This window comes from Monodon monoceros, unplaced genomic scaffold (assembly GCF_005190385.1).
Source record: "Monodon monoceros isolate NGI ecotype Baffin Bay Population unplaced genomic scaffold, NGI_Narwhal_1 Super_Scaffold_15, whole genome shotgun sequence".
Taxonomy (NCBI): domain Eukaryota; kingdom Metazoa; phylum Chordata; class Mammalia; order Artiodactyla; family Monodontidae; genus Monodon; species Monodon monoceros.
In genome coordinates, this window is record NW_021703771.1 from 6,654,808 (window position 1) to 6,682,592 (window position 27,785).

The 27,785-nt window shown below is 43.2% G+C and overlaps 1 protein-coding gene across 1 annotated transcript in view; it reads left to right on the forward strand.

Annotated features, from left to right (window-relative positions):
- The window catches only part of COL19A1 (collagen type XIX alpha 1 chain), a 362,938-nt gene that overhangs the window by 319,374 nt on the left and 15,779 nt on the right, over positions 1–27,785 (forward strand). The window contains exons 36-48 of the mRNA XM_029223905.1: positions 1,246–1,299; positions 3,531–3,575; positions 6,555–6,605; positions 6,691–6,735; positions 7,182–7,208; positions 10,263–10,316; positions 15,425–15,469; positions 18,563–18,607; positions 18,711–18,773; positions 22,938–22,973; positions 23,109–23,153; positions 25,746–25,916; positions 27,451–27,517. Of these exons, the coding sequence (XP_029079738.1) occupies positions 1,246–1,299; positions 3,531–3,575; positions 6,555–6,605; positions 6,691–6,735; positions 7,182–7,208; positions 10,263–10,316; positions 15,425–15,469; positions 18,563–18,607; positions 18,711–18,773; positions 22,938–22,973; positions 23,109–23,153; positions 25,746–25,916; positions 27,451–27,517 (748 nt within the window). The remainder of the gene's footprint in view (positions 1–1,245; positions 1,300–3,530; positions 3,576–6,554; positions 6,606–6,690; positions 6,736–7,181; positions 7,209–10,262; positions 10,317–15,424; positions 15,470–18,562; positions 18,608–18,710; positions 18,774–22,937; positions 22,974–23,108; positions 23,154–25,745; positions 25,917–27,450; positions 27,518–27,785) is intronic.

Here is a 27,785-nt window from a genome sequence, read left to right on the forward strand (position 1 = left end):
TAGTATTCCTTAAGGCTGCTTGGGGTTGTGGAGACTTGTCATGAAAATTCTACCAGACCAGAAAGCAGACTGTGATGAAGCAAGTCTATTTGAATAGACGTTGGATGTAGAGGAGCGTTATCTTTTTTAGCTATAATTTTTCTGGCATCAACCTTAGGGACAGATATTCAGATGGTTACACCCTTACATTTTTAAGCGCCATAAACTAAGAATTTATTTTCTAGACAGAAAAAAAAAAAAACGGGTCAAGGATTATCAGATTCAACTTACTTTTATTCCTGTTTCTGACTTAAAATACGCTCTACTTTAGTCGGCACTTTTTTCCGCTGTCTCTCTCAAACGCAGCATCAGGGCCTTTTTGTCTTCAGTTACCCTGTTTGCTTAAAACAATCTTTTTTTCCTTTCCCACCTGCTAAACCCAGTCTATCATGAAAGCAGAGCTCAAATCTAGGGTTGCCAGTTAAAGTACAGGACATGAGGCTCAATTTGAATTTCATGTAAATAAATACTTTCATAGCATGTTTGTCCCAAATATTGTATTGTTATTTGCTAAGTCTAGCAACCCTCCTCAAGCCTCAATTTTTCCAACTCTTTCCTTCTTAGAGTGCCTAGGCAAATGGTATGTAGGAATGTAATCGTGTTCTTTCATGTTTTGAATCATGGGTTTGCCATAATGAAAATGTTACCTTTTATGCTTTCACCACAGTTATATAGAACAAACCTGGCTCTAAATTGTACACTAAAATTAAAAGTTAAGAGAAAGAGTTGTGAAAGGAGCCATGGAAATGATAGCTAACTCTATGCTCAACGAAGATTTTAAACTAAATTTTATTTTCCATTGGTAAAATGCAGATCGCATAACTCGCCTTGTTAATTCTGCTCTGTGAAGTATTTAAAATGGTGATCACCACCAAAATTATAGCTCATTTAGGAAGGCATAATGCTATGTAAATTGCCATTTAAACAGCAAGGCTAAATTCTTAAATGTATTAAGAGGTTCCAATTAAGGCCTTTAAATGTGGTTGGCCAAGGTGAAAAAGCGACCACAAATACAAATTTTATCCTTCCAAGGGCTTATTAGCAGGATACAGCTGCTGTATCAGCCTGAAGAAATATAAGCTTATAGGACTGATTTTAATTAGGATCAAATGACCTTCAAAGTGTATCAGTTTGAGCAACCAACTTCCAATACCCTTGGCCGTTTGGTTGTTGTTTCTGTGACAAACTTAGTTTTGTATTTTACAGGGCTTGTTGGGAAGAACAGGACATCCTGGCCCCTCGGGAACAAAGGGTAACAAGGTACAGAGGGAAAGCCTCACTTACTGTCCAGATTGGGGCTTGGGGTAGGGGCAAGGTGAGCCTACTTACAGAGAAATCCATAAAATCAAGCAAAGCCTCAAAGTACTATAGGAGTGATGTCAGGGAAGTGGGCTTGGAAAGACATAGGTCCCAAAATTGGTGTGAAGACAAGAGATATGTTCCCAGGGAAAAGGATGAATAGCACATAGGTGCCACACAGCAAACATCCAAGCTGGACTCAGGGTCCTGGGCATCCACTGTGGGGAAGGATGGGGTGAGGGTCACCTCCCGATGAGGTGCAGGAAGGCAGTTTGTATCTGGAAGTCCAGCCGCAGGTGCCAAGTCTCCCGACAGGAGGCTCGCTCTCAGAACCAACCGGGATCCCAGTAAATGACGTGCTTGCTGAGAAAATCTGCCAAGTTCTGTCCTTAGATGGTCTTAGGAGACATCCGCGAAAGAACCAGCACAACTTGCTTCCTGGGGAGTCCGGTTGACAGGACAGACCAGCAAAAGAGGTCTCAGCAGGAAGATCACACAGTTACCCCATTTAGGATCTAAAGTGTCACCCACAGTGTGATAGAGCCACCACATGAGTCACACGGACCAACTCTTTGGATGAGAGAAGTTTAAGAATCCGGGGGCCATGTGAGCCACTCAAGTGGCTTCTACCTCAAAATGACCACAGTGGGGCATAATGGCATCAAGGAGCAAAGGAATCCCCCCAAACTGAAAGGCAACAACGTGCTTATTCTGGACAGTCTCAGCACAGTTTCTCTGATAGCATCCCAGGGAGCTTGCCCACCTCCACCAGCCTTTTTGATTTGTTCTTGATGGAAATTATTCAGTCAGAGATTTGCCTTTTGAAGTTAATGGGAATTCCACACTGAGATGAGCTTTGGGGCACAATCGAGAATGAAAATATGACTATTAATTGTGCCGGAAAAAAAGAAGTCCTTTCAATAGGCGCATATTTTCCTTGTTTGTTGTCCTCTCACAGTTCATGAGAATCATGACATGATTCTCTGAAGGACGCTGCCAGCAGAGCCCCATGCGTCTTAGAGAGAGAGCCGCCAGCAGAGCCCCATGCGTCTTAGAGAGAGAGCCACCAGCAGAGCAGTTTGGGAAAAGATACAGTATACTCATGGTCACTCCTTCTCAGACAGATACATTGCAAGAAAAACTTAACAGTTGGTTTTTATTGATAAAGATACAATCAAAAGGTTTCTAGGATTCTTTGGTTACTGAAAAAATGGGGAGATTGGAATGAAATCCTTCATCAAATTTATGAAAATAGACTAAAATCCCTCAAAATTCTTGGGCATTTTAAAGTAGGAATTTTACTCTCTCTGGATTCTTTTTTAATGAACCATTTCTTGCCATCGCCCCTGATATTGAGGGACTCAAAAGATTTTATGAGGCTATTATTCTAAAAAAAAAAAAGCAGTTACAGGAAAAACTGGTTAAAGGCACCAAAAGGAGTATCATACCTCTGTTTATCATGGACCGATAAGCATCCTATGTTTTATCAAAATATAGATGAAATCCCATTTTTCAAGTTTCAACTTGAATGCATTTCTCACACATTTCATTTTCAGTCTGCTTTGCCTGGAAGCAGAATGTCTGAGGCTGTTTACATTGTAAAGAACATTTCCCTTATACAGCGTTGTACCACGGTCACTTCTGCTCAGTGGGACATGCCTGATATTCACTTAGGATGTGAAAGAAGGTTTTCCTCCTGCAGACACACACAGGTTGTGATTTTCTACTTCAGTCAGAGCATGTGGATGCCCTCTCTGGTTCCCAAAAGATGAAGGTGGTGGAGGTGAGGCTAGAAGCGAGGGTCTGACCCAAAAAGCCATGTCCCTGAGCTGCCCCAGCCTTCAGGAAGTGTGCTCTGCACCCCCATGTGGGGAGAGTTCCCCCAGCTGCACTCAAAGTCCAGGACCTGGTCATCTGCTTGTCTGGCTCCATCTAAAAATAAGTTTCATCCCTGGTGCTCACACCGTGAGGATCTGAATGCCTGTGAGAAAAGGCATTTACCTTTCCCGTGGTCTAGTAATGTTAATTCTCCAGGTGAAGGGAAAAGCCCCGCTGAATAAGACTTTGCAAGGGTGAACAAAACAAGTCATATTGACTTCAGAATGTGGCTCTCGGAACAAGCGCAGTCGGGTCCATAAACCTGGAGTAGAAATGTCTAAGCCGTTGATGTTGGTCTGTGTACCCCCTTGCAGGGCAGCGAGGGACCCCCTGGGAGACCCGGACCACCTGGACCACCTGTGAGTTGTTTCAGGTTTAAAACATAAGTTCATGCATCTACTTCAGACTTGTATAAACAACAAGGTCCTATTGTATAGCACAGGGAATTATGTTCCATATCCTGTAATAAACCATAACGGAAAAGGAAAAAAAAAGGATTTTACTTTTTTTGTTTGTTTTTTTGTTGTTTTTTTAAATAGACTTTATTTTTCTTGGATGATTTTTTATGTTTGCAGGAAAATTTCACAGAAAATACAAAGAGTTCCCATATGGTCCTGCCACACACACGCAGTTTCCCTTATCATTAATATCTTAACATTAGCGTGGAATTGTACTCTTTAAAAGTACAAACTTTACGGTATGTGAATTTTATCTCGGCTTAAAAACCAAAAACATGTATAAAGTTCCTTCTAACCCTGCTATAATGATTTTTCAGTGGCATGTATAACAAAATTATTATTATGAAGTATATGTCGAGAAATATTATTTGTCCCATTAACTATCCAGGTAATATAATTTCTCTCTTAGAGTTGAATTTTTTACAGTTGAGGAACTGATATTGATACATTATTATTAACTAAACTCTATAGTTGACCCTGGGGTTTACTCTTTTGGTTGTATGGTCCATTAGTTTTGATAAGTGCATAATCTCATGTATCCACCATTACAGTACCATACAGAACTGTTTCACTGCCCTGAAAACGTCCTGTGCTACACTTGTTCATCGCTCACCTCCCTGTCCCTCCAGCCGCTAGAAACTGTTGGTCTCTTTACTATCTCTATATTTCTGCCTTTTTCAGAATGTCCTATAGTTGAAATCAAAAAAAAGCTTTTATGACTCAGAGGTCAGACTACATTTAGATATTCTCAAGGATAAAAGTCATCTGAGTTTTATGTATAAATGTGAATGACAGCCAGGGTGGCTTAGGGGAGCCCTGATTCCCGCATTAGCTCAGCCCTGAGGCACACTGCTCGGATTTGCAGACTGTGGGCCTCCCTGCTGTGGACTCAGTTCAGGTGGGTGTGCACCCCTACTCTCCACCTCCTGCCTGGGGGACCCTGGGAAAGTCATTTAACCTCAATGAGCCTCATTCACAGGAAAGACAGGGGCTGTAAAAAGACATCCCTTCCGGCAGTGTGAGTTGGTAGAAAAATTCTGTTGTGCTGTGTGTGTTCATTACCATCTATGATGCCCGAGATGAAAGGAAATTCTATTTATATGGCGCCTAGTGAATGAAATGTACAAGAGCCACCGCTGCTTTCGTGCTAGGGATTGAGACAGACGTGCACATTGTCGGTAGGCTGAGGAGGACAGGGGCCTGTCTCTGGAGCAAGTCTGCCCTCAAGTGGGGTCTCGCTCAAACAGCATCACAGCGTCCATCCGGCCAAGCGTTCTTTCCCACCTGCCTCAGAGGGAGAGGTGAAGAAGCCAGACTCCCCCAGAAGGGGCAGAATTCATCCATGACTTTGTTTTTTTTGGAGAAACACAATCAGAAGTTTAATAACATGTGCGCTTCCTATATGCAAGGGAGACATCCAGGAAAACTGAGTGACGCCCTGAAATGGCCCGAGTCCTCACCTTAAGTACCATCCTCATCTAAAAACAAGAGACAGGAAGGGTATGGCTGCTGTGCAGTTTCACGTCTCAGCTTTCTCCACTGGTAAGAGTTTCTTGAGATGCTGGAGACAACAAAGATACATCGCTAGTCTGCATGCAATCGCACGTTTGCGCACATCAGTGAATACACTGGCACTCGGTTTCCCTAAACGTGCTCTTCATTTTTGTTTTACTTACCTTCTCCCTTGACAAGGAAGCAGAGCAGGCAGCATTTGAGGCTCAAACACTAAAATACCCTCCCTCCCCAGTGGACAGAACAGCAAAATACAACATGAGCTCCCAAAAGGGACCTCTATTTTACGATGGACTTAAGAAATCTCCCTTGCCCCCCAGCCCGATTCTCCAAAACTATTTATTCTTCAAAACAAATTAAATGTTGTCTTTTCTGTGAAGCACCCCCCTGCGGCCCTGGGAATCTCAGACAAAAGTATCCTTCCCCCTCCAGGACTAAATACAGTAGACATTCAGCAGTTGTCACATGAACGAGTGAAATACTGAAGGAATAAACGAACAGAGCATTTTTCCTTCCTTCACAAGTGTTTGGAAGATGCATTCAAAGCATGCGCCCTGAGCACCACTGACCGCCGTGGCCCAAAAACGGCAATGATGGCTCTTCAGTTTTGCAGCTGAAGCGTGGAAATCACAATACAGGAAAACGCAGGTTATGATTCTATGGGAATTTTTAAAAAGAAGGCTAGGAGATCCTAACTAAAATTTTCATATGCAAATTTTTCCTGAATGCCAAAATGTACGATTTTGAAAGCCTCTCACATTAGTTCTCTTTAAGTGTTAGTTGCTCTGGGACTTTGCATTCACAGGTCAATTTATTAGGAAGTTCCTCTTCCCTGTTGTTCTAAAGAATATGTTTTTGTAGAAACATCCATGCAGGGTTGTGAGTAACAACATCTCCCCCATTTCCCTTAATTTTCTATTTGGTATGAAGAGAGTGTGGAAAAAAATTACCTTTCAGCAGCCAAATTGTTCCCTGTTCACATCTTCATCAGCACTCCTGTGTTATGGCCTGCAGGTCAGCAGGCTGTAAACAGTTAGCATAAATTGGCAATTCAGAAACTGAATTTTAATGAGCAAATAATATTTTCCTCTGAATGCATTAGTGTCTCATCTGTCAAGCCGGCACATTCGTCACAGCCCCACCCAAAGTGCGCGCGCGTGCTCCAGGTAGAGCCCACATGCCTTCTGGTTTTTTCTTCTACGTTTGCTTTAGAAGAACCAAAAACGGGAACGTTGTTATTTTTACCGATAACATTAAACTCAGTTTCTAAAATAGAGTAGGAAAAATATCATTTGATGAAACAACAAAAGGTAGAGATGCTCACTATTAACTTCAAAGGATAACTCCATGTTTCATTTCTTTCCTAAGGGTGTACCATTCAATGAAGGAAATGGAATGAGCAGTTTATATAAAATCCAGGTATTTACTTTTCTGATTATGTAAAATCACTTTCCGGCTATGGGTTACTACAAATTCTTCTCACCTTTGTCTTTTTCTTTTGAAGGGAGGTGTGAACGCTCCCAGTTTTCCAGGGCCACCTGGCCCCCCTGTGAGTACCGTTGCTTATCACCAAGCATATTTTAGCTGAGCAGCCTCACACACACACACACACACACACACACAAGACCTCCTAAGTTCACTGAAAAGTATGTGTTACAAATATAAAGAAAATTTTCTGCAGGAGGAAATAAATGAAACCAATTATAATAACATTGGGGAAATATACACAGTCAAAATAAAGGAAAATAGCATTCTGCGTAGTGGTGTCACTTTTTGGAAACCTGAGAACTAAATCAATGTCCAAGCAATCACCGTCATGGGAGTTCCATCAAGTTATATTTCCTCATCTTGTTATGCTTCAAATCCAAACCATAGCAAAACAAAACCTGCAGATATTTTTATGTGTATTAAAGCCAATTGGATAAAAATTCTTCATAGTTTGTAAGTTTGCTTCGGTCGTTATTTTCAAGATGACTTCTCATATTTTTCTTATAGGGCCCCAAAGGTGATCCTGGCCCAGTGGTATGTATATTCCCATGTTTTGTGTCATTTAGAAAATAAATCTTTATTCGAGTTTGAAAGAAGACCTTCAGGAGAGATGCCTGCCTTCTGAGATGTCCCTTGGTTACATGGAGGAAGCGGGCACCTCCTCGTGTCAGGATGCCTCGGTCCTGATGTGTCCCTGCCCTTGACGCTCTTCCATCAGTGTGATTTTGAAAATCACCCTGGGCTGGAGGAAGACGCATATAAAGCTCCCGAGAAATAGGACACTTTCTTTCAATAGGACTATTTTGATGATTGGTTCCATGTTCAGTAGATCGTGGGAGAAAACGGTTTATTGGAAAGAAATTCCTTAATAGGTCTGTCATCTCCCCCACCGACACTACAACAAGACAGGGACGGTTTATTTGCTTTGACTGTCTTAGGCAGTTGTTCTGGAGGCGATGTGGTGCGCTGTCATAACCCTGCTTATTAGGAGCGGTGTTTCAGGAGGTTTTACCCCTCGGCCTGGGAAGAGATCCTGCGCTCCAGCCTTCCGAAGGATGATGGTTGTTAAGCACCTTTCTCAGCCACGGAGCGGCACTGTAAAAGTTCTGCCAGATGCGATTCGATTCCCTTTATTCCTTGGCAGATTTTCCTGTCATGTCCTTTTCAGGCATGTGTCCTGTCCTTCATATTTCATTTCTATGTCCTTTAACCTTTGGGTATATACTTGAAACTCAGATGTATCTGAAACTGAAATAAACTTTCAAACCACTTGCCATTGCCGTGGGAGGAAATCGCAGGCCCTTTCATTACAGTGGAGTTTGGTAAAGCTAGATGAATAAATTTTAAACAAGCGAAAGAAGAGCCATAAAAAGCAATCTTTTTACATCTAAATAGATTTTCAAAGGAGACGCATGAAGAGCTTATTTTTTGTTATTGGGCAATATATATTAAAAGCCAATTTGTTTTCCCCTATGAAATGCCCAGTTTGTAGCACTTTCCGAACCCCAAATATGTCATTTAGAAGTTTCCTTTGTTTCATTACTCATGCTGTGCTTTCTTTATCTGTAACGTTTTTTAATGCTTTCACCTCCCCCCGCATATCCTTCATTCCAATCTGAATCTTCTTTCATCTTATTGATAAAAATTTCCTTCTGGTCTTTCCTTCTCATACTCACACGCACAAGCATCCCCTCTGAATCATTCAGGGACACGTAGGCTTCTCGCTGACTTTTCTGGAACACCCAAGTTTTTAAATTAGTAACTGTAGGTTAAGGTGAGAAACCTTTTTAAAAAGTATTATAATAAAGGATAAATTATAATTCACCTGGATTCGAAAGCGCGTGGCAACGAAAATGTAGACAGCATTGAGTAGAATTTGAAGAGATTAGGCTTCAAAATTTTTTAGCTGCAACAAAGAATAAAGAATAAAAACTAAGTGGATGACGTTCCTTGCTTTTAGAGATGTGAATTAAGTGAGTGAAGCACAAAAACAGAAATGTGGAATCATGAAATTAACTACCGAGTAAACCTTCAGGTTTATCTTAGATAAAACTTTAGATTATTCCTTTGGGCTCCATGTCACCACCACCGGACAACTCATTTCCGACCAGTTGCCCCGAATAGAGAAATACTACCTCATAGCATAGAGATAGATAAGCCAGGAATGGTGGAGTCACAGGTCACAGAGCAGAAAATGGAAGAGTCCCATCGGGGTAAGTATGGGGAGATATACTCTTCCAGCATCCTTCAGATCCCAGGACACCAGATCCGTACCACTGTTTCTAATCTTCTCAGTGAACCTTTACAGATAAAAATTACCCTTAATTGAATTTATTATCTTCTGAGGCACTCCATTTCATTCCCTTGGTATTCAATTTATAATTGGCTTTCAATTAAATATTTATTATTAGCTACTTTCAGACAAATATTGATTGATCGGCTGAGCACTGTCCAACCAATTCCTCTGTCCTAAGGATAGTTGAGAATATAAACAAAGAAAACCAAAGAGCTTATCTCCTTTGTCAATAACCCAGAGCCTCCGTTACAGAGCTTCATGCAGAATAGAGTCTGAACATCTTTTTTTTCCTGATTGACAGGTTACATGTTGGTAGTTGTTTAAAAAGGCTTTTGAAGCAAAGAAAGGATCAAGTGATATGCTTCCTCATGAAGCATCCCGTGATAAGGACACTATCATAATCATAATGGAAGTTAAGTGTTGGTAATATTTTTGAAGCAAATTAGAATTAGGCATGCAAAAATACATTTACAGAGAATGACCTTGGGAAGCTACCTTTTCTATGTGATTATGTTGAAAACATCCAGTGTCTTAAGAAAATATTTGCAGTTAACATTACTTCGTTAACAAGGAGGTATCAAACAACTACCCACTTTATCTCTCTTAATTTAAAACCCCTGTTGTTTATTGTTCAAAGTTGGCAGCTTCCTTCACCCTGACCTTTCTAAATGGGTTCCTTGAGGGCCTAGAGGTTCCAGTCATCTGGGACCAGACACCAGCGTATGTAACAGATTTTTTTTTTTTTTTAACAGAAATGCTTACCTGTCTCCTCTCGGTGAGCCAGCATAAATAACTGCTCCTGGGCTGTCCTCTGAAGCATCCACAACTCATATCCAGCTCCAGGAAATATTGAGGGATTATAAACTTTGAGAGCTCCATCTTCATCCACTCTTAAAGACTTTAGTCTTATTTTCTGATAATCTAGAAGGCTTAGGTACCTTATAAATTGGCAAAGTTTATTAAAGCCCAGTCTTTCCTTCCAATTCTTATTGAAATTGGAGTTATCACTGACTAGAGGGATTCATTCAGAGCAGATTCTTCCTCAGGATAAAAACAATTAATTAGAAAATATACTCATACTTCTCCAGGGAATAGCTTTATTTTCAAACTGTTCCCAAATATCAAATGCAAGAATACAGATGCTTGAAAATAGAGCGTATTATTTACTTGCTAAATTACCAATTGATGTTTGAGGGAGTATTTTTTAGGCAAAAAATATCTTTGCTTTTGAAATCAATGCTTAAAAAACCTTTTGACCATCGCTTCTGTGTTCTTATGTTCATATTTAACAGGGAGAACCTGGTGTGATGGGGTTGCCAGGATTAGAAGGATTTCCTGGTATAAAGGTAAGTGCAGGGTTAGACGTGTGATCACTGATTCAACATTCAAAACTGTTTATGGAGCACCTACTGTTGGACCAGGAACTGTTTTAGGTTTGGGGATGTATAAGGGAACAAAAGAGACAAAAATTATGTTCTAAGAAGGGGATACAGAAACTAAAAGAATAAACACAAATAACGAAATAATATTGTTGGTAAGTGCTGTGGGAAGAAAAAGTAGAGACAGGTTGAGGGCATCAGGAGTGCGGAAGGGAAGGGTATCATTTTAAATCGGGTGGTCTGAGAAAGCAAGAACAGAGCAGACTTGGAAGAGGTAGGGGGCAGTTAGCCAAGCCCCCTCAAGCCAGAACGAAGAATGTTCCAGGCAAGGTGAGTAAGTTCTAGAGATGTAGTGTATAGCAAGGCGACACTAGGTAACCGTGCTAAACTGTGTGCTTGAAATCTGCTAAGCGTTTTCACCACACGCACACTCACACACACACACAGTGACCTATGTGAGGTGATAGGGATGTGAATTACTTTGATTGCGGTGATCGTTTCACAATGTATACGTATATCAAATCATCATGTTGTACACCTTAAATATATACAACTAAAAAAATTTTTTTAAAAGAAGAAAAAACAGCAGGTCTAAATGCCCTGAGGCAGAGCACTCCTGGTACATCCAAGGAGACCCGGGGAGTGAGCGAGGGGATATGGTAGGAGATGAGGTCAGAGAGGTGGGGTGGCAGTTAGGAGCAGCCCCGCCATGTTGAGGTCAATGCTACTCACTGGCCAGTGCAGTACCAGTGCCAGTCTGCAGACCCGTTATGGATTCTGGGGGCAAGGTGAGCGCAGAGATGGAGAGAAAGCATTTAAGCAACTTGTCTGGCAGCTTGACTTTTGACGTTGCCATGATATCCAAACATGTGACCAGTAGACTCACGTTGGATCATGATGCATTAGAAAATAAATAAGTAAATAAACTGCTCCTTCACCACAGGTAGTTTGAGAAGCACTAATTAATAAAGAGGCTTACCAGCCATTGTACGGACTTCATCCTTCACTCTGAGGGAATACGGAGCCAGCGGTGGTTTCTGAGTAGTAGTAGAGTAACGGGGCCCACAGCTGGAGAGTGAGGATGGGGCAGGGAGGGGAGTGGTGTCGGCTCGGATAAGAGCAGAAATGGTGGCGGTCCTGAGGAGCAGATAGGTTATGGACGTGCTGTGAAGGCAGAGCGACAGGACTGATGGGATGTGGGTCTGAGAGAAGAGTCAAGGACGGCTCCATGGTGTTGACCTGAGCAACTGGCATGGCAGGGCGTCATCAACAGGAATGAGGATAGCTACAGATAGACAATGATCCAGAGTATAATTTTGGACATGGGACTGAGGTTGGAAGTATCTATTAGACAGCAAAGTGAGGGTATTGAGTAGGCAGTACAATATAAAAGTATGGAGTTTAAAAAAGAGTCTCAGGGAATTCCCTGGCAGTCCAGTGGTTAAGAATCCACACTTCCACTGCAGAGGGCATGGGTTCGATCCCTGGTAGGGGAACTAAAATCCCACATGCTGCGTGGTGCAGCCAAAAATTTTAAAATAATAATAATAATAAAGAGTCTAAGTGAAGATACAGATTGCTTGTCTAAGCATATAGATACTGTCTGAAAGTCAGAAGGCTGGATAAGATCACCAAGAGAATGACAGTAGATTCTTTTAAAAGAAAAGAGGATCAGTCAACTATACTCCGATAAAAATTAATTTAAAAGACAAAAACTTAAAAACAAAAAGAGTGTTGTTTATTCACTCAAAAAAATGGAAGAGGGTCAAGGACTGAGCCCCGAGGCCCTCCAACATTAAGATCAGGAAGAAAAGGGGGAATGAGTAAGGGAGACTGAGGAGGAATGACCAGAGAAATAGGAGGAAATATTGGCTTCCTGGAAATCAAGCAAAGATCACGTAGCAAGAAGAGAGAGTGAAAATCTGTCTCAATCCTATAGATAGGTCAAGTAGGATGGGGTCAAGTAGGATGGCGGAGTACTGACATTGGATTCAGCAATATAGAGGTCACGTATCACCAGAGGAGTGATTACTGTTTCACTGTGTTGGTAGGACCAATTGCTGGACTTGAATGGGTTTAAGAGAGAATGACAAAAAAAGATTTAGAGACAGCAAATACAGTTTAAACAGTGCTTAAGGAGCTTTGCTGCAAAGGAAAGTAAAGAAATGGGCCAGCAGCTGCTGGAGGAGATAGGGCAAGGTTTGCTAAAACGAACTTTAAGACCACAGAAGTAGCAGACTGTTACTGTGCTGAAGAAAGGGGAGGGGGATGATGAGATAGGAGGAGAGGCGAGAATTGCTGGAATGACATCCTTAGATAGCTAAGAGGAAAGGGGACCTAGAGCATAAATGCAGGGTTTGGCCTCAGAGAGAAGCATGGATAGTTCATCTATGGTAACGGCTGGGAAATCAGAGAACAGGGATACAGATGCTGGTATGTGGGCACATGAATTGGTTGGAGTCTATAGAGGTTCTTTTGTGATTGCTTCAGTTTTCTCAGAGATGGAGGAGTCCAGGTCATCATCTGAGAGTGTGGTAGGGAGAAGAGGTCGGAGATTTAAGGAGAAGGTCTTCTCAGAGAGAGGGAAAATCCAGGGACCACAGAGTGTGATGGCTGAGCAGAACCCCCTAGAGCAGGGGTCCCCAACCCCCGGGCCTCGGCTGGTCCGTGGCCTGTTAGGAACCCGGCCGCACAGCAGGAGGGGAGCGGCAGGCGAGCGAGTGAAGCTGCGTCTGTATTTACAGCCGCTCCCCATGGCTCATAGTACCGCCTGAGCTCCGCCTCCTGTCAGCATTATGGTGAGCTGTATAATTATTTCACTATATATTACAATGTAATAATAGTAGAAATAAAGTGCACAATAAACGTAATGCGCTCAAATCATCCCAAAACCATCCCCCCTCCCCCACCCCAGTCTGTGGAAAAATTGTCTTCCACAAACCCGGTCCCTGGTGCCAAAAAGGTTGGGGACCGCTACCCTAGAGGTTCATGGTCATGAACTGAAGTGAGATTATGTACCATGTACATACACTCAGGCAAAGGCACAGAACAGGAGGGGAGCTGGCTTTAAACAAGGCTCCGATTTTGACAAGTGAGTGCAAGAAGCAAGAATGGGCCAGGAAGCCAACAGTATACACAAGGGCGTGATTATAACAAGTGACTGTGGAATTTAAACTAGATAAATAAGGAGGAGGGGCCACCTAGGCAATGAAGGATAATGAAAAATTTGAATCATGGATGGATTAGAGATCTTGGTGACATCAAAAGTTTTGGGGGTTCAAAGTACTCAAGGGAGTGATTTAGAATGATGAAAGATGGTGGTCCAAGGTTGGAATGCGTGCAGTGGAGGTTATGGAGGAATATAGTTATTGTTTTTGACAAGGTCTCAGGTATAGCTATGGAAATAAGAGGCCATACCATTAGGGGAGAGTGGTTCAAAGAACTGTGAGACCCGATTGTTGGAAGGAACATCTTACCAGAGAGGAGCCCTCTTAACATTCACCTTTATCAGATATTCAAATGTTTCCATTGAATGAAAAGCTCCAGTATATTCATTTCCAGGGTAAAAATCCTGCAATTAAAAAAGGGCAGAGTGGAACTGACAAGGATTCCCTGTTTACATCCTTCACCCATTTTTCTACTAGCTCTTTTTTTTTTTTTTTTTTTGACTGTAGCTATGCTTTATATATTAAAGATACTAACTTCTGTCTTATATGGTGGAGGCTTTATCCTGGTTGGTTCTTGCCTCTCATTTTTATGTTTAATCTTATTCTATATGTAAATATAACTTTTATGTGGTCAAATGTAAAACTGTTTTCCTTTATGATTTCTTATTTTGCTTTTATGCACTAAATGACTTTCGTTCTCATTCTCAAGCAAAATCAGATAATATGACTTGATTTTCTTCTAGTTCTTATTAATTCATTTTATTTTTATATAATCTATATGGAATTTATATGGAGTATAATGCAAAGAAGGGAATCAGATTTTTTCAAAGAAATTATTCAGTTATTAGCACTATTTGTTGAATAATACAGCCCTTTCTTTACTAAAATTCTATTATAAATGTTGGTTTGTTTCTGAGGTTTCTGTTATATTGCATCGATATACTGCTTAATCTTGGGCCAGTATTCCATTATTGCAATTATTATAGCTTTATTGTATGTTGAAATACGATATTGCTAACCTCTTTATTATTCTTCTTTTATTTTTTCTCTTATCCTCGAATATATTTATTATCCCAAGTGAACTTTAATATCATTCGATCAAGCCGCAATTTGTAAAAATTGAATTAATTTATAAATTAGTTTGGGTGGTAATGACACCTTTATAGCACTGTCATGCCCTCCAAGAACAAAACATCTTTCTCCATTTAATCAAGTCTTCTTTTATGTCCCTTAGGGAACTTCGGAAGTTTTTTAATGTAGATTCTGCTCAACAAAAAATTGCCATTTTATTACCCCATATATAATCAGAAGTATTTTTAGCCTTGTCGGCTTTATCTAAAATGCCACATTGCCTTTGGAAAAAGGGTTGATTCAGTCCACTGTTCAGAGCAATTCCAGGGCTCTTCTTATTGGCCTAAAGAGGAGAAGCTACAAAATCCCCAGTTCTAAACACATTTATTCTAACCTACATCCAATGAGACAAGTACAGCGAAAGCTTTTTAGAAGACATTCAGTGTGCTTAGCTTTTAAGTATTGGTAATGAATTACTTTTGAATATGTGGAATAAAACTGTTTACTGATTTTACCTGTAATATGGATGGGGTTCTGTTTAAAAGAATAGGTCACAGAAATGATACCATGAATGCTCGTTTTCATTAAGATTATTATTTGCTTTGGTTTTATGGGGGAAAAAAAGAGAGAAAGAGAGAGAGAGAACTTTAGTAGGTTCCATTGGCTGCAGTTTTCATTTTGTTCTTTTCCCATATGGGCTCTAGCTTCACCCAGCTGATACGGATAACATTTATAAGTTCCAAAGAGAAGCTTTACCAAATCCAAATTATTACTTGAGCATTAATTTCATCGGTGGAGATTTTATAGATATCATTATAAATAGTACATTTTTTCCAGGGAGATCGAGGCCCGGCAGGTCCCCCTGGAGTGGCGGGAATCTCGGTGAGTCCAGATTCTCTCATGTTGGTTTCATGGGCACCGACCGTCAGAAGGGCTGGGAGCACGCAGTGACTCCTTAAACCTCCGGTTTAAAAAGCAGAACCATCCGTCCCTCTCCCACCTCAAGAATGCTCCTTTCTTTATTTTCATCTTTTAAATTTTTTTCTTTGTTTTTTTCTCCCCAACTCACTTTCACATGGGAAGGGGAAGCCCAGTTACCTGTGTCAACGCATTAAGATAGCACAGCTCCGAGAAGCTTGTTGGGTTTCTCTATTCCTATCATAGTTCAAGGTTTCTTGTTCCTCAAAAGGCAAAGTTCTCATCCTCAGGCATGTGCTTATTAAGCTGCCATCTGCCTGAGTTTTCCCTCAGCCAGGTGTTATTAGCAGAGCTTTATGGCTGCTAATGTGTCCTCGTAAACTAGTCCTTCCAGCCTCTCAATCATTTTTGTTGCTCTCTGTGTCCAATGTTTTAATGTGTCCAGTGTTTTAATCTCATCAAGGTCTTTCCAGATGAATAGGAAGTGCTCCAGGAAAGGTTAAAATCATTTCTCTGAGCCCTAGGGATTATTCTGATCTTCATTCATGAGGCTCTAATTAAAACTTTGTGGTCAGGCTTGATGAATAAGAGCCCGCTTATCCTCGCTAGCTGCCCCTGCAGGGTGGGCCAGGGTAGGAAAGTCAACGGAAACCGTGTGCTTCAGTCACAGGAACATGAGGAAGATAAGAAAGGGCCCTACCATCTCCACCCAGGACCATTCAGACCCTCCTACCACCACCCCCCAGCACCCATCCTTCAAAAGGAGGGTAGCCACTCTATTTAGTTGCTAAATCTAAGGACAAAAAAATAAAAACCCATCCACACTCCATAGCAAAGCATCCTGTATGAAGGATAACATCCCCTTAATTAGCTGCTTTAGGGCTTCCCTGGTGGCGCAGTGGTTGAGAGTCCACCTGCCAATGCAGGGGACGCGGGTTCGTGCCCCGGTCCGGGAAGATCCCACATGCCGCGGAGCGGCTGGGCCCGTGAGCCATGGCCACTGAGCCTGCGCGTCTGGAGCCTGTGCTCCGCAACGGGAGAGACCACAGCAGTGAGAGGTCTGCGTACCGCAAAAAAAAAAAAAAAAAAAACAGTAACATGAAAATATTTTCTTTAGCAAGCACTGCAGAATTTTTGGTACACGAAAGCATTCTTCTTGACAACTGGCTCACACTATCCCCCTCCTCCCCGCCTTCCCCTGCTCACCACCACTCCTAGCAACATATTCGCAGCTGTTTGTGCAATTGCCCTGAGTCCCCTACAACCCGCCTCTCAGGGTGCCTTCACAGCCTGTTTTTGTTTCCACCTGGTATAATGAAGTGTAATGCCCCACAGTGCTCACTCAGGTGGGACTATAAATTCCTTTCAGCCATTACCCTAAACCGAGTCTACCTTCAAAGAAAAGATACTAGCAACCATTGAAAGTATTGAAAAAATAAGTGACAGGATCAAAAGACGATCCAAATGAAGAATTCCAAGGATACTTTGAAGGATGCAGCATGACTGAAATTAGAGGCTAGCCTGCCACTTGTTGGGATGTCCAAGATGTAATACGTTTACCTAAAATGCAGCTTTCCTATCTCATCATTAAGAAGATTAACTGACAATGACAGAAATAGGGAAGGGTAAACATTTTGCACGCCGCAAATATACAACTGGGTAGTTAAAAGTGCACCTCTCTTTTCTATAACTGGACCTTACTGTGGCTCGGAAAAATGAATTAGTTCAAAGATTCTGGAAACAGTGACAGTTATATAACAGTGTGAATGTACTTAATGCCACTGAATTGTACACATAAAATGGCTAAAATGGTAGCTTTCGCGTTATGTATATTTTACCACAATAAAAGACTTTTAAGGTGATGGTTCTGGTTGAAGCAGGGATGTGTCTACCTGCTCAGCACATCACAGGCCTCTGCTGAGAGCCAAGCGGGCCGGTCCTGCTCTTCCTGGAACAGAGCTGTCTGTTTCCTCCTAGTGCACTCAGGCCCTCCAGGGCCTTCCCCAGGGCTCTTCCTCCCCTCCCTCCCAGGATGGCGTGTGGGCAGCATGCCCTCCCTGGGGCCTCCGAGGTCCCTGCCAGCACTACCCAGCCTTTGGGATCTTCGTCTGGAGCTCCAGGCCCAAGCACCCTGCACCCCTGAGTCCATGCCAAGACCCTTTGGGACACTGGCTTTCTCAGCCCTAACACATCCCCCAACTCAGGTCCGTGGGATTCCAGGCGCTCCTGCTGCAGGCGGGCGGTGGGAGCCCGGATGCCATCTCAGGGCCTTGTGTCTGCCTCGCCTCGGTATTCAGCTGTAGCTGACCTGCCAGGCGGTCTGCTCCCAGAGTTCCATACAGCAAGTGCGGAAAAGGGCCTCCCTCTCCATTCCCTTGCAACCTACTGGGATTTCCATGGTCTCAGTCCCACACCTGCATCTCCAACCACATGAGGTTCAAGGTGCAGGCGGCGGCTCTTTCTCCAAGGCAGGATCCTTAGGCCTGGCCTGGACGCTTGGGCTCGTGTCCACTGCCGTCTCTGCTGGTGCATCTTCCTCTCTCATCCCTCCTGTGGTCTCTCTAGCCCACGGTTTCTCCGTCCTCAGTCTTCCAGGCTGCGGTACGCTGGGTCACACCAAACTTGTCCTCTCCTTTCAACAAAACGGCCTTTCAAATCAACCATGCTTCTTTTCAGGCTATCTCACTATGAACTGAAAAAGCTTCTTGTGAAAATCAAAATCTAGGAAGGACTTCTTTGACCCACTGTGCCCTCTTTCCCCCTAAAGTAAAGAGGATCTGCCCATCAAGAGGGATTTCCAGAAATGAGGATACACTGGCTTAATATTTTCAAAAGCTTATCCTCCCTCCCATACCACACACCCATATGTGCATTGAGGGACTGCCGTCCCGTCTGCCCAGTGCAGTGTGGTTTCCGGGACTCTGGCCGGTAGGGCTGCCAGGTCGGTGTAGAGCCACACCTGCAGCACGGGTGGTAAACGCACAGGTGGGGGAGGGAAGCGTGTGGCCTCATTCAGTAATCTGGCTCCTAACATTTCCCCTTGGCTTCATTTCCCAGGGGAAACCCGGAGCCCCAGGCCCTCCAGGAATTCCAGGAGAACCGGTCAGTTGCCCATTCCTTACTTAGCCATTGTCCTTGTGTTGTACTACATGCAGTTTCAAAGCTCTTCTTGGCAGCTAATGTTTGTCTGTGGCCACGTCTACAGGGTGAGAGAGGGCCTGTTGGAGACATAGGTTTCCCTGGACCAGAAGGACCCTCAGGAAAGCCCGTAAGTCCTTTATCTATTATTTGCCAGTTTAAGAAATGTTCTAAGCATTGCCTCTTTACCTCTCTCTCTTCAGAAAGTCTGAGATTGGAATAAGTAGTTTCCAAGTAAGTAAGCGCAGGTCTGCAAATGGCTTTTGGGGGTGTGGTTCTCACTGAGTGCCCAGCTCTGTGAGTATCTCTATGTCTTAAGCCACAGTGAGAACAGCGAGGTCTTTTGTTTTAAATGTCAGGAAATTAGACTCATTATTTCTCAGGTCTGAGGTCCTCAGCAGAGCTAAAACATGAAATGGCCTGTCATATCCTGAAATACAAAGACTTGCAGATGTAACACCTGTGTGTTAAGCTAGAGAGGAAAGAAGCTCTTGTATCAGATTCCCTCCTTTACCTGTGGGCCTTGTTCTTACACGTTCATAAATCACTGCTGTCAAATACATCATCCCCTCCTGTCCTAACAGAGCTCTTGGCTACTGATATATAATATTGACGTGACATTGTAACAACCATTCCTACTAATTCAACTCAATTCCACATATTGTCAGCTCATCCCTGCCGTTTGCTAAGGATGTGCTGGGCCCCGAGGGAGGGGATATAAAGAGGAATAGACATACCGCACTCTCGGGTGCGCTTTTTATAGAAGTCCCTGCTCCCTCTGCTTGTTTCTGCGCCGTGGGGTGGGTGGGAAGGGGATGCTGTTAGGAGAAGGGGGGCTGAAGGTGACCACGCAGTGCACAGTTCAGGAGGCTGCTCAGAATCTGTGAGACCACAGGGTAAGGGCATTCCCTGGCCACAGCCTCCCCAGAGAAGGCAACATGAATGCACGGGAAGTGTATGCAATTTAGAGTCAGGAAGATCTGGGTTTGAGTTATGACTCAAAGGGTTTGTGAGTCACTTAAGCAATGTGACATATGGTAAGACGTCCAATGCCTGCTGTGGGAGACGCCCCATTAATATTAGTCTCATTCCCTCCCTCCCCTCCCTCCCTTTTACCAGCTCCCCATCCCAGCCCCTGTAAGCCACTCACAAATGCTTGCCATCCAGTTCCGAGGGGATTATGTAAAAAGCAATCTGTTCACTCAGCAAATACTTCTTGAGCGCCTACTACATGCCAGGCACTGGGAGGTTTCAGCTCATCGGATTTACATCCTAGTACAGGGACACAAGACAACAAACAAATAGACACACACAACTTCAGGGAGAAGATGATCTGAGCAGGGTGAAGCCCTAGAGTAGAATTTAAATAGGGCAGTCAATAAAGGCCCACCACTTGAGCAAACCCTGCATGATGGGAGAGCTCAGGCCATGGGGAGGTCAGCAGGGCGGGGAGGCAGGGAGAGCTTGTTCCAAGAAAAAGGAATGGCTAGTAGAGCCTGCCGTGTTGAAGGAAGGGAGGAAGGCCTGAAGGCAGGCGTGAGCTGAGCTAAAGGAGAGGGGCAAAGATACGGAGGGAGAGGCAGCCAGTGGCGGAGCACAAGGAACTTCTAAGCCAGGAATGGAGGGCGGGTTTCATGTGAAGTCTGACAGAGACCCACTGGAGCATCTGTAGCAGGGAAGCAAAATGACTGGACTGCATTTCAAGGAGTACTCTGAGTTCTGTGCGGAGGGCACACCGTAGGGAACGGAACTCTGAAGCATCGCCGTAATCCCCATGAGAAACACAGATGGTGGGAAGAGGAGATCTAGGGTGTGCACTGAAGGTAGAGCCAGCAACACTTGCTGATGGATCAAACAGATGCAGAGTGAGAGGAAGAGACCAGTCAAAGCTGTGGTTTGGGGTCTGAGCAACCGGGTCAGGGTGGTATGTTTCGTGACATGGTTGGGTTTGGGAGGAAAAACTGAGCTCTCTGTGGTAAAACTTCATGTTGAAGCACTAGTAGACATCCAAGTGGATTTCTAGTCAAGTAAGCAGTGTATATGTGCATCTGCAATTAATGGAGAGGCCAGGACTGGAGAGACTGATTTGGGTATTTCAACCTGAGCCTGGATGCAGTGGGGTCACTGCGAATTGGGAAGAGAACAGGGCTCTTAGGAGAGGATATGGCAGAAAGACGGAGAAGGTGCAGCCAGTGAGATGTGAAGAAAACCAGGCGAAGGCGGTTTCCTGGATGTGGAGGGAGGTAAGTGTTGAAGAGAAACGAGAGGAAAACATACAGAAAAGTAACAAAGGAGTTGACAATTCTCCCCCACGTTTGGAAATGTGGCCCTCATTGTGGGGAGAGTACAGCACGGTAGGATCTTGATGAAGAATGACCCCGTTGAGAGGGGACATTTGAAGATACAAGAGAGTGGACTTAGAGTAAGGAGAGAAGACTCCCAAGTGGAAACAGGTGTTTACAAGGAACAGGGCAGGGCAACCTTCTCACGGGGAGGGGGCGGGTGGAAGTCCGAGTACGCATGCGCACAGGTGCGTGGCTCTGGCAGCGGGGATGTGAGCGGGTCCTCTGCTGTGATTTTCTCAGTGAAGGATGGAAGTCATCAGTTGACCATGAGGAGTGGGGTGGTGATGCTGGAGGTTTCGTGAGACAGGAAAATATGTGCAAGTACTTCTGGAAAGAAAGAGTCAAGTCAGGAAATACAGAAGGATGGCCGGTGATGCAGAGGGGCTGCTTGGGAGCTGCGGCCATACGTGTAGATCAGAACACCTGAGCGAGGGTAACCCTTCTTCACCCACAGTCAGCTGCTCAGACGCAGGTGTGCAGCGGAGGGAAAGCTGGTTATACTTTCTGAGTTAGAAAAAAGAATAGCGTTCTTGCAGATAAGTGAGACGAGGGGGATAGAGGTAAATCCACTGCGGTTTTTGTAAAAATTTCTGAAAGCAGAACTCACCCCCCCACACCATGGAGAACAAGTTAGTAATGCCTTCATAGAGAAGAGAACACACACAAGAGTCATTGATGAATTACAAGAGACAAAAAATTATCTATAGGTTTATTCATTTTCTTGTATTGTTACCAAAAACATGAATTATATTTTTACATCAGATTTATCTTCTTTTATTCAGTTAACACAGTTGTTTCTTTCATATCCTCTCCTTCATCAGCTTTATCCTTTTTTGCTTGTGTTTCTGGATGACATAAATCCTTTGAACCTGATGCTTTGGGCAACGTGGTCTTAGTTAAAGTGCCCTAGATAATTCCCAGGCTGTTCAGGAAGGCCGAGGGACTCTGGTTGGGTTCCCAACTGTGGCAGGTGTTAGTGTGATTTACAGCAGTATAAACACAGACCTTTCTGCAGGTCCATCCTTGCAGACTGCACTCCAGCACAATCAGAGCCTCCCGGGCTTTGCAGTGGAGCAAGTCCATGCACCTGCCTGCTGGCTAAGAAATCATTTCCTCACCTTGGTCTCCCTCTTCAAATCAAGTCTCAGAAACGTACCTGCTGTCTCTCAGTATTTGATGGGACCCCAGGTGCTTTCCCTTCTTAACACCTCCCAGTCAGTGGTTCTCCCAAGCTTATAAATCTGCAAGCAGGATTGGGCTTTATTACCACCTCCAGAACTGCCATGTATAGTTCGGGAAACTTCCAGTTTACTAAAAAAAGCCACTATTTAATACTCTCAGAAAACATGGTTACAGATTTCTCACTGTCCTTTCATATTTTCTAACTGAAAAATAACAATCGTTCTCTGGCTGACAGTTTATTTCATAGTGGCATCTGGCTCTGGCCATGTTATGAGATTTCTCAAGCAGCAACGGAGACCATTTAACTGAGAATGGCTCTCTTTGGTAGGAAGATTGTTAGAAGGGAACAATAAATGCCGTACACCAGCCAACCAGTGCCATGGGGAACTTTCTTATTTCTCAGAATGTACCTAATGGAATAAGGAAGGAAAATAACCCTGTTGACTATTTACAGTGAGCTAGGCATTTTCTGGTATTTCCCTAAATCCTTAGTTTTAAGGCCATTATTTTATCCTGACTTTATAAGTGGAGAAGCGGACGCTATTAAGGTTAAGTAAATTGCCTGAAGTAAATGGAACTTGCAAGTGACAGAGTCAGAATTTAAACTTGGGGCTGACTCTATCGATTTTGTTTTCCATTTCACCACACTGCCTCACCAAAATCTCAGTAGAAATATGATAAAGTCCTTGAAACTTTACCCTCTTGTTGCATTTAATTATGTCTATTAATGCAGAATGAGAAATATTGATCATTTTTTGTCTTTACAGGGAATAAATGGGAAAGATGGATTACCAGGTGCGCAGGTATGGAAAATACTGTTGAAAATAAATGTTCTAATGCAAAACTACATCCAGATTACCTGCCAGAGCTCCCGATCCAGCAGCTTGATGAGAAATCTTGATACACAGTGATTTTTAGTGCTGACATTTGTTTTTCAGGGCATCATGGGTAAGCCTGGAGAGAGAGGCCCCAAAGGAGAACGGGTATGTACATTCCTACTGTGATTGTTATTTAAGTCTGTCTCCACAACTGCCCCCTCATTTGAGTTACACAGTTATGGTCGTAGACCCCCTCGAAATCTCCGCATACGAAAAGGCTGGGGTGTATGTGATCCAAGGTCTCTGCCAGGCATAAAATGGGACCATTCAGGGAAACAGGATCAGGGCGTCTGGTTTGCTGTTCCAGTTTGGAAAGCTTCTATCAGCCTCCCGTCTCAGACACATGTCCTATTGTAACTATCACCCGTGTGTTCTTTACCTGAAGTAGGGTTTCTCCACCTCAGCACTGTTACTGTCTGGGGCAGGTAATTCTTTGTCATAGGTGCCTGTCCTGTGCTTTGTAGGATGTTTAGCAGCATCCCTGGCCTCTACCCACTAGACACTGTACAACCAAACTCCCTCCAAAAATGTCTCCTTGCAACTGCAAATGCCTCCCTGGGAGCAGAGGAATTGTCAAGACCCCCTGAGCTGGGGGAATAATACTAAGCTGAGTAAGGGGGGGGCTGGTGAGGGGGGAGAGAAAGACAAAGGGGAAAGACATATAGAGCTACTAGTAATGCCAGTTACGGCGTACGTTTTTCTTTGCATTGTTTTGGTTGTTGATGTCATTGTTGCAGCTTCCCATTCTTTTCTCTAAGGAAGCTTAGCATTTCCTGCTAGAAATGGATGCATTCCATGGCAACAGGTTCCTTGAGCACTGTTTTTCAGAGGGGTTCTAGCAAGGGCTTGCGTGTGTGTGTGTGTGTGTGTGTGTGTGTGTGTGTGTATGCATGCACACGTGCACACACGTTCTTGTGTACTGGTGTCTAGTTTACTTATTATTACCCAAATAATCCATGCTAACTGAAGGAAACACAAAAATAGAGATATATAAAGAAAAAACAAAAAAAAAGCCTACCATATCCCACTACACAGAGATAAGCACTATTGATATTTTGGACATATTTCCATCTCACTGTTATACATCATATACACATTTGCTCAATACATCGGTACAAGTGAATATATACTTTTCAAAAAATTGGTTCATACTGTTTCGTAAGTGAATTCTTTCACTTAATATATGACGACCATCTTTCCATGTCAGTAAATCTAGATCCACGTGGACATTTTAGTGGCTCTATGTTATTCCACTGTTTGGATATAGCTTTTCCAAGGTATTTGGAAAATACCCTGCTCCCTTTTCCTGGGTATTTAGGTTCTTTCTAATTTTCATGATAAAAAACCTTACTATAATGAACATCCGTGTGCCTAAACTATAGATAATTTTAATCGTGTTTATTTTGCGCATGCTCAAAGTGTGCTAGTAGTTCTTTTCTTTCTTTCTTTTTTAATCTTAGTCATCTCCGATATTTCTCCAAATGCAAGCTGGGTTGATATACTTGTGTGAGACATATTTTTATAACCAAGACAGTAGAATTGAAATTAGGTCCAACTGTTTTTCTTCTTTCTACATGGCTTCTTTCTATATCTGTTCATTTATGACCAAATAGATCTTTGTAATTGTTCATTCATTTTTATTATTTTTTAAATCAGGAGAAATAGAGTTTGGACTTCTGCAGAATAGTCACAAATAAAAGAATCATACGGTGAAATACCGGGCAGGTCAATGCACCATCCTTTCATATTCAGTGTGATCATCACCTCCTGGAACTGTGGAACTGAATGTTTGAAATGTGGTACTGAGACACCTGCTCAGTCACACACGTGTATTCTCTCATTCACATTCTCCCTCTCTCTCTCTCTCTCTCACCCCTTCCCTCTTTCATACTCTCATGCACAAACACATACAGTAGTAGACACCTTGCAGGATCAAAGTCTACATTAACGAAACTTCTTCTCAGATTCAGGCACATCTAATTTATTATGGCATCTTAATCAATGAATTCTCTTACAGTTTATTTACATTATTGAACGAATGACCTCAGTGATGACTCTCCACCCCAGTGACCTACTTTGAACCTTCCCAAAGGCTCCCTTTCTCACCTTCCTGACTCTTTAAGATACACTGCGCACGCACACACTCACACACACACATACACGTGTGCATGTAAAACACGAGCACAGAAACCAACCCACAGAAACTATTAAAGACCAAGCATACAGGAAAAAGCAGAAAAAAGGAAAAACACGTGATTTAGGAGAGATTTTGAGTGTCCTGAAGCTTTTCCGAGTGAAAACTTTCAGTGAGGAAATCTTCTTAACCATCTTCCTTCCTCATTGAAAAGGAGACCCAAGCCTGAAGTGACAGCCGCTGTTGACTTTCAAAAGTGGCATCATTCTAGACTGGCACCCGGGTACAAGTAACATCGTCACTAACTTTGTACTGAGTGCTTTCCACGTGTCGGCTTGTTCTAGGCACTTTACCTGAGTTCACTCACTTCTCAGCATCGCCTATTCAGTGGATACTCTTAATAACCCCACTTTAGGGAGAGGACGCAGGGTGCAGCGAGTTCGATTCATTTTACCCCAGGCCTCACAGCTAGTACGGGCCAGTATGAATCCAGACATCTGCTTTTAACCACAGCTAATGTGCTTCTAGAAGAGATCATTCTTATTCATTTTTTTCCTTAACAGGGTGATCAGGGAATTCCAGGAGACCGAGGCCCACAGGGTGAACGTGGAAAACCAGGCCTTCCAGGCATAAAGGGAGCCATAGGTCCTATGGGGCCCCCAGGAAATAAGGGCTCCCCGGGATCCCCGGGGCACCAAGGCCTTCCAGGCCACCCAGGCCTCCCCGGCTCCCCGGTAAGTGGGCGAGGAACTCGTGGCTGGGACTGACCACGTGTCCCTTTTACAACAAGAGCAGTCATAAACCTTTCAAGGTTAGTATAATGAACCTAAGCCGGCTTCTACAAGGGTGTCAATAGCTGTCATTTATTTCAGTTATGTGTGGACTCCCCCCTCTTAGTACTCACTAAACATCCTTCAATAGAGCCTCACAGCTAACCTGGGAGGACAGGTGACCTGTCCATCCACCTTGACGCATGCAGAAGCCGAGTGCCGACCTGTCCAACGTCACAGTTATCCAGTGGGTCAGACCCAGGCCTGACCGACTCCAAGCCCACACTCTTCAATACTATCCATAATGTCCCCTTACACTACCCAGAAAACACACGTCTGCTTCATGTTAACACTCCATTTTGTTGACAATCAGAACAACAAATCTGCCCTGTATGGTGCTTTGAAGTGGAAACCTGTTAGGCCAAGAAAGAGTGTTTGGCTAAGGAAGCCCATGTCCTTATGAGCATCGTCAGGAGGCTGGTGGATGGCCATTCCACGGAGAACTGAATCTGAAAATATCCACATCAGGAAGAAAAGGGTGTCCTAGCGTGAGGCCAGGGGGTTAAGGACCTGCCGTCCTCAGATAATCAGCCAATTCCAGAGATTGGGCCGAATTGGGCCTTCCCACCATATGCTTTGGTTTACCCACTCTTCCTACACTCTGCTTGAATAAAGCCTATACAGTGAACTCTCAGTGCTGTGTCAGTACGTGGTATTAGATGCATTCATTCAAGCTCATTTGCCCCATAAACAGTGAAAGTAAAATATTGAAACTGGAACTGTTCTGTCCCACAGAAATCATCACTTTATGAGTAACAACATACCTTGAAACCCTAACCGTCATGAAAAATAATAGCTCCCTTTTAAAAATGTCAAGGTATTATAGTAAAACGTTACCATTATAAATGTGAGATACCATTATAAATGTGAGATACCATTTTAAATGTTAGGTTCTCTGTCGAATTCATGTAGGTTTGTTTGTCAAGGGGTTAAAAATTCAACTGGCGTCGTTTACCTACTCCGCTTTACCAGATCCCGCAGCATTTTCTATCAAGGAAAGGAAATTGCTTACTACAAGTATGCTTACAATGTGCAGATTGCAAATGAACTTCACCATGAAATGGGTAAAGCTTAGTTTTATCCCATGAACAAAACCTATCAAAGAATCATTCAGTGTACTTGGAGTTCTCTTCCTTTGAAGATACATAATAAAATCATTTAGATATTGACTTTACCAGTGTCCAGGGATTAGTTACAGGTTAAAAATGTGCTTGGGGTGGTCCCGTCATAACACTGGTTCAAATTACTTCAGAAAATGAAGTAATAGGAAATGTCTTTCCTAATCGTGTGAAATCTAGTAGGAAGTATGTTCCTATCGCTGGTTACGGTGCCGGCCCACAGATTTTAAAGCATGTAGTTATGCACTTCTTCCCAGCATTTCTGTTCTTTATTCACTTGTGCTAGGTTCTGCATTAACAGGCCTTTTTTCTCTCTCTAGGCTGATGTGGTTTCATTTGAAGAAATAAAGAAGTATATTAATCAAGAGGTTCTGAGGATTTTTGAAGGTGAGATTTGCTTAATACACATGTCGGAAGTTTTCCCCCCTCCCCCCTCCCCTCAGCTGTAGGGAGTCCCTCTAGCAGCGTTCTCCAAAGATGGCAGTGCAGCTGCAGCAAGCTAAGAATCATTTTTCCTTTTGGGGGGGGGGGGCAAAGTGAGGGGAGAGGATACATTTCTAAATGGTTTTTAAAAATCAAAATAATATTGCATGACATGTGAAACGATCAGAAATTCAAATTTGTGTCCACAAATAAAGTTTCATTGGAGTGCAGT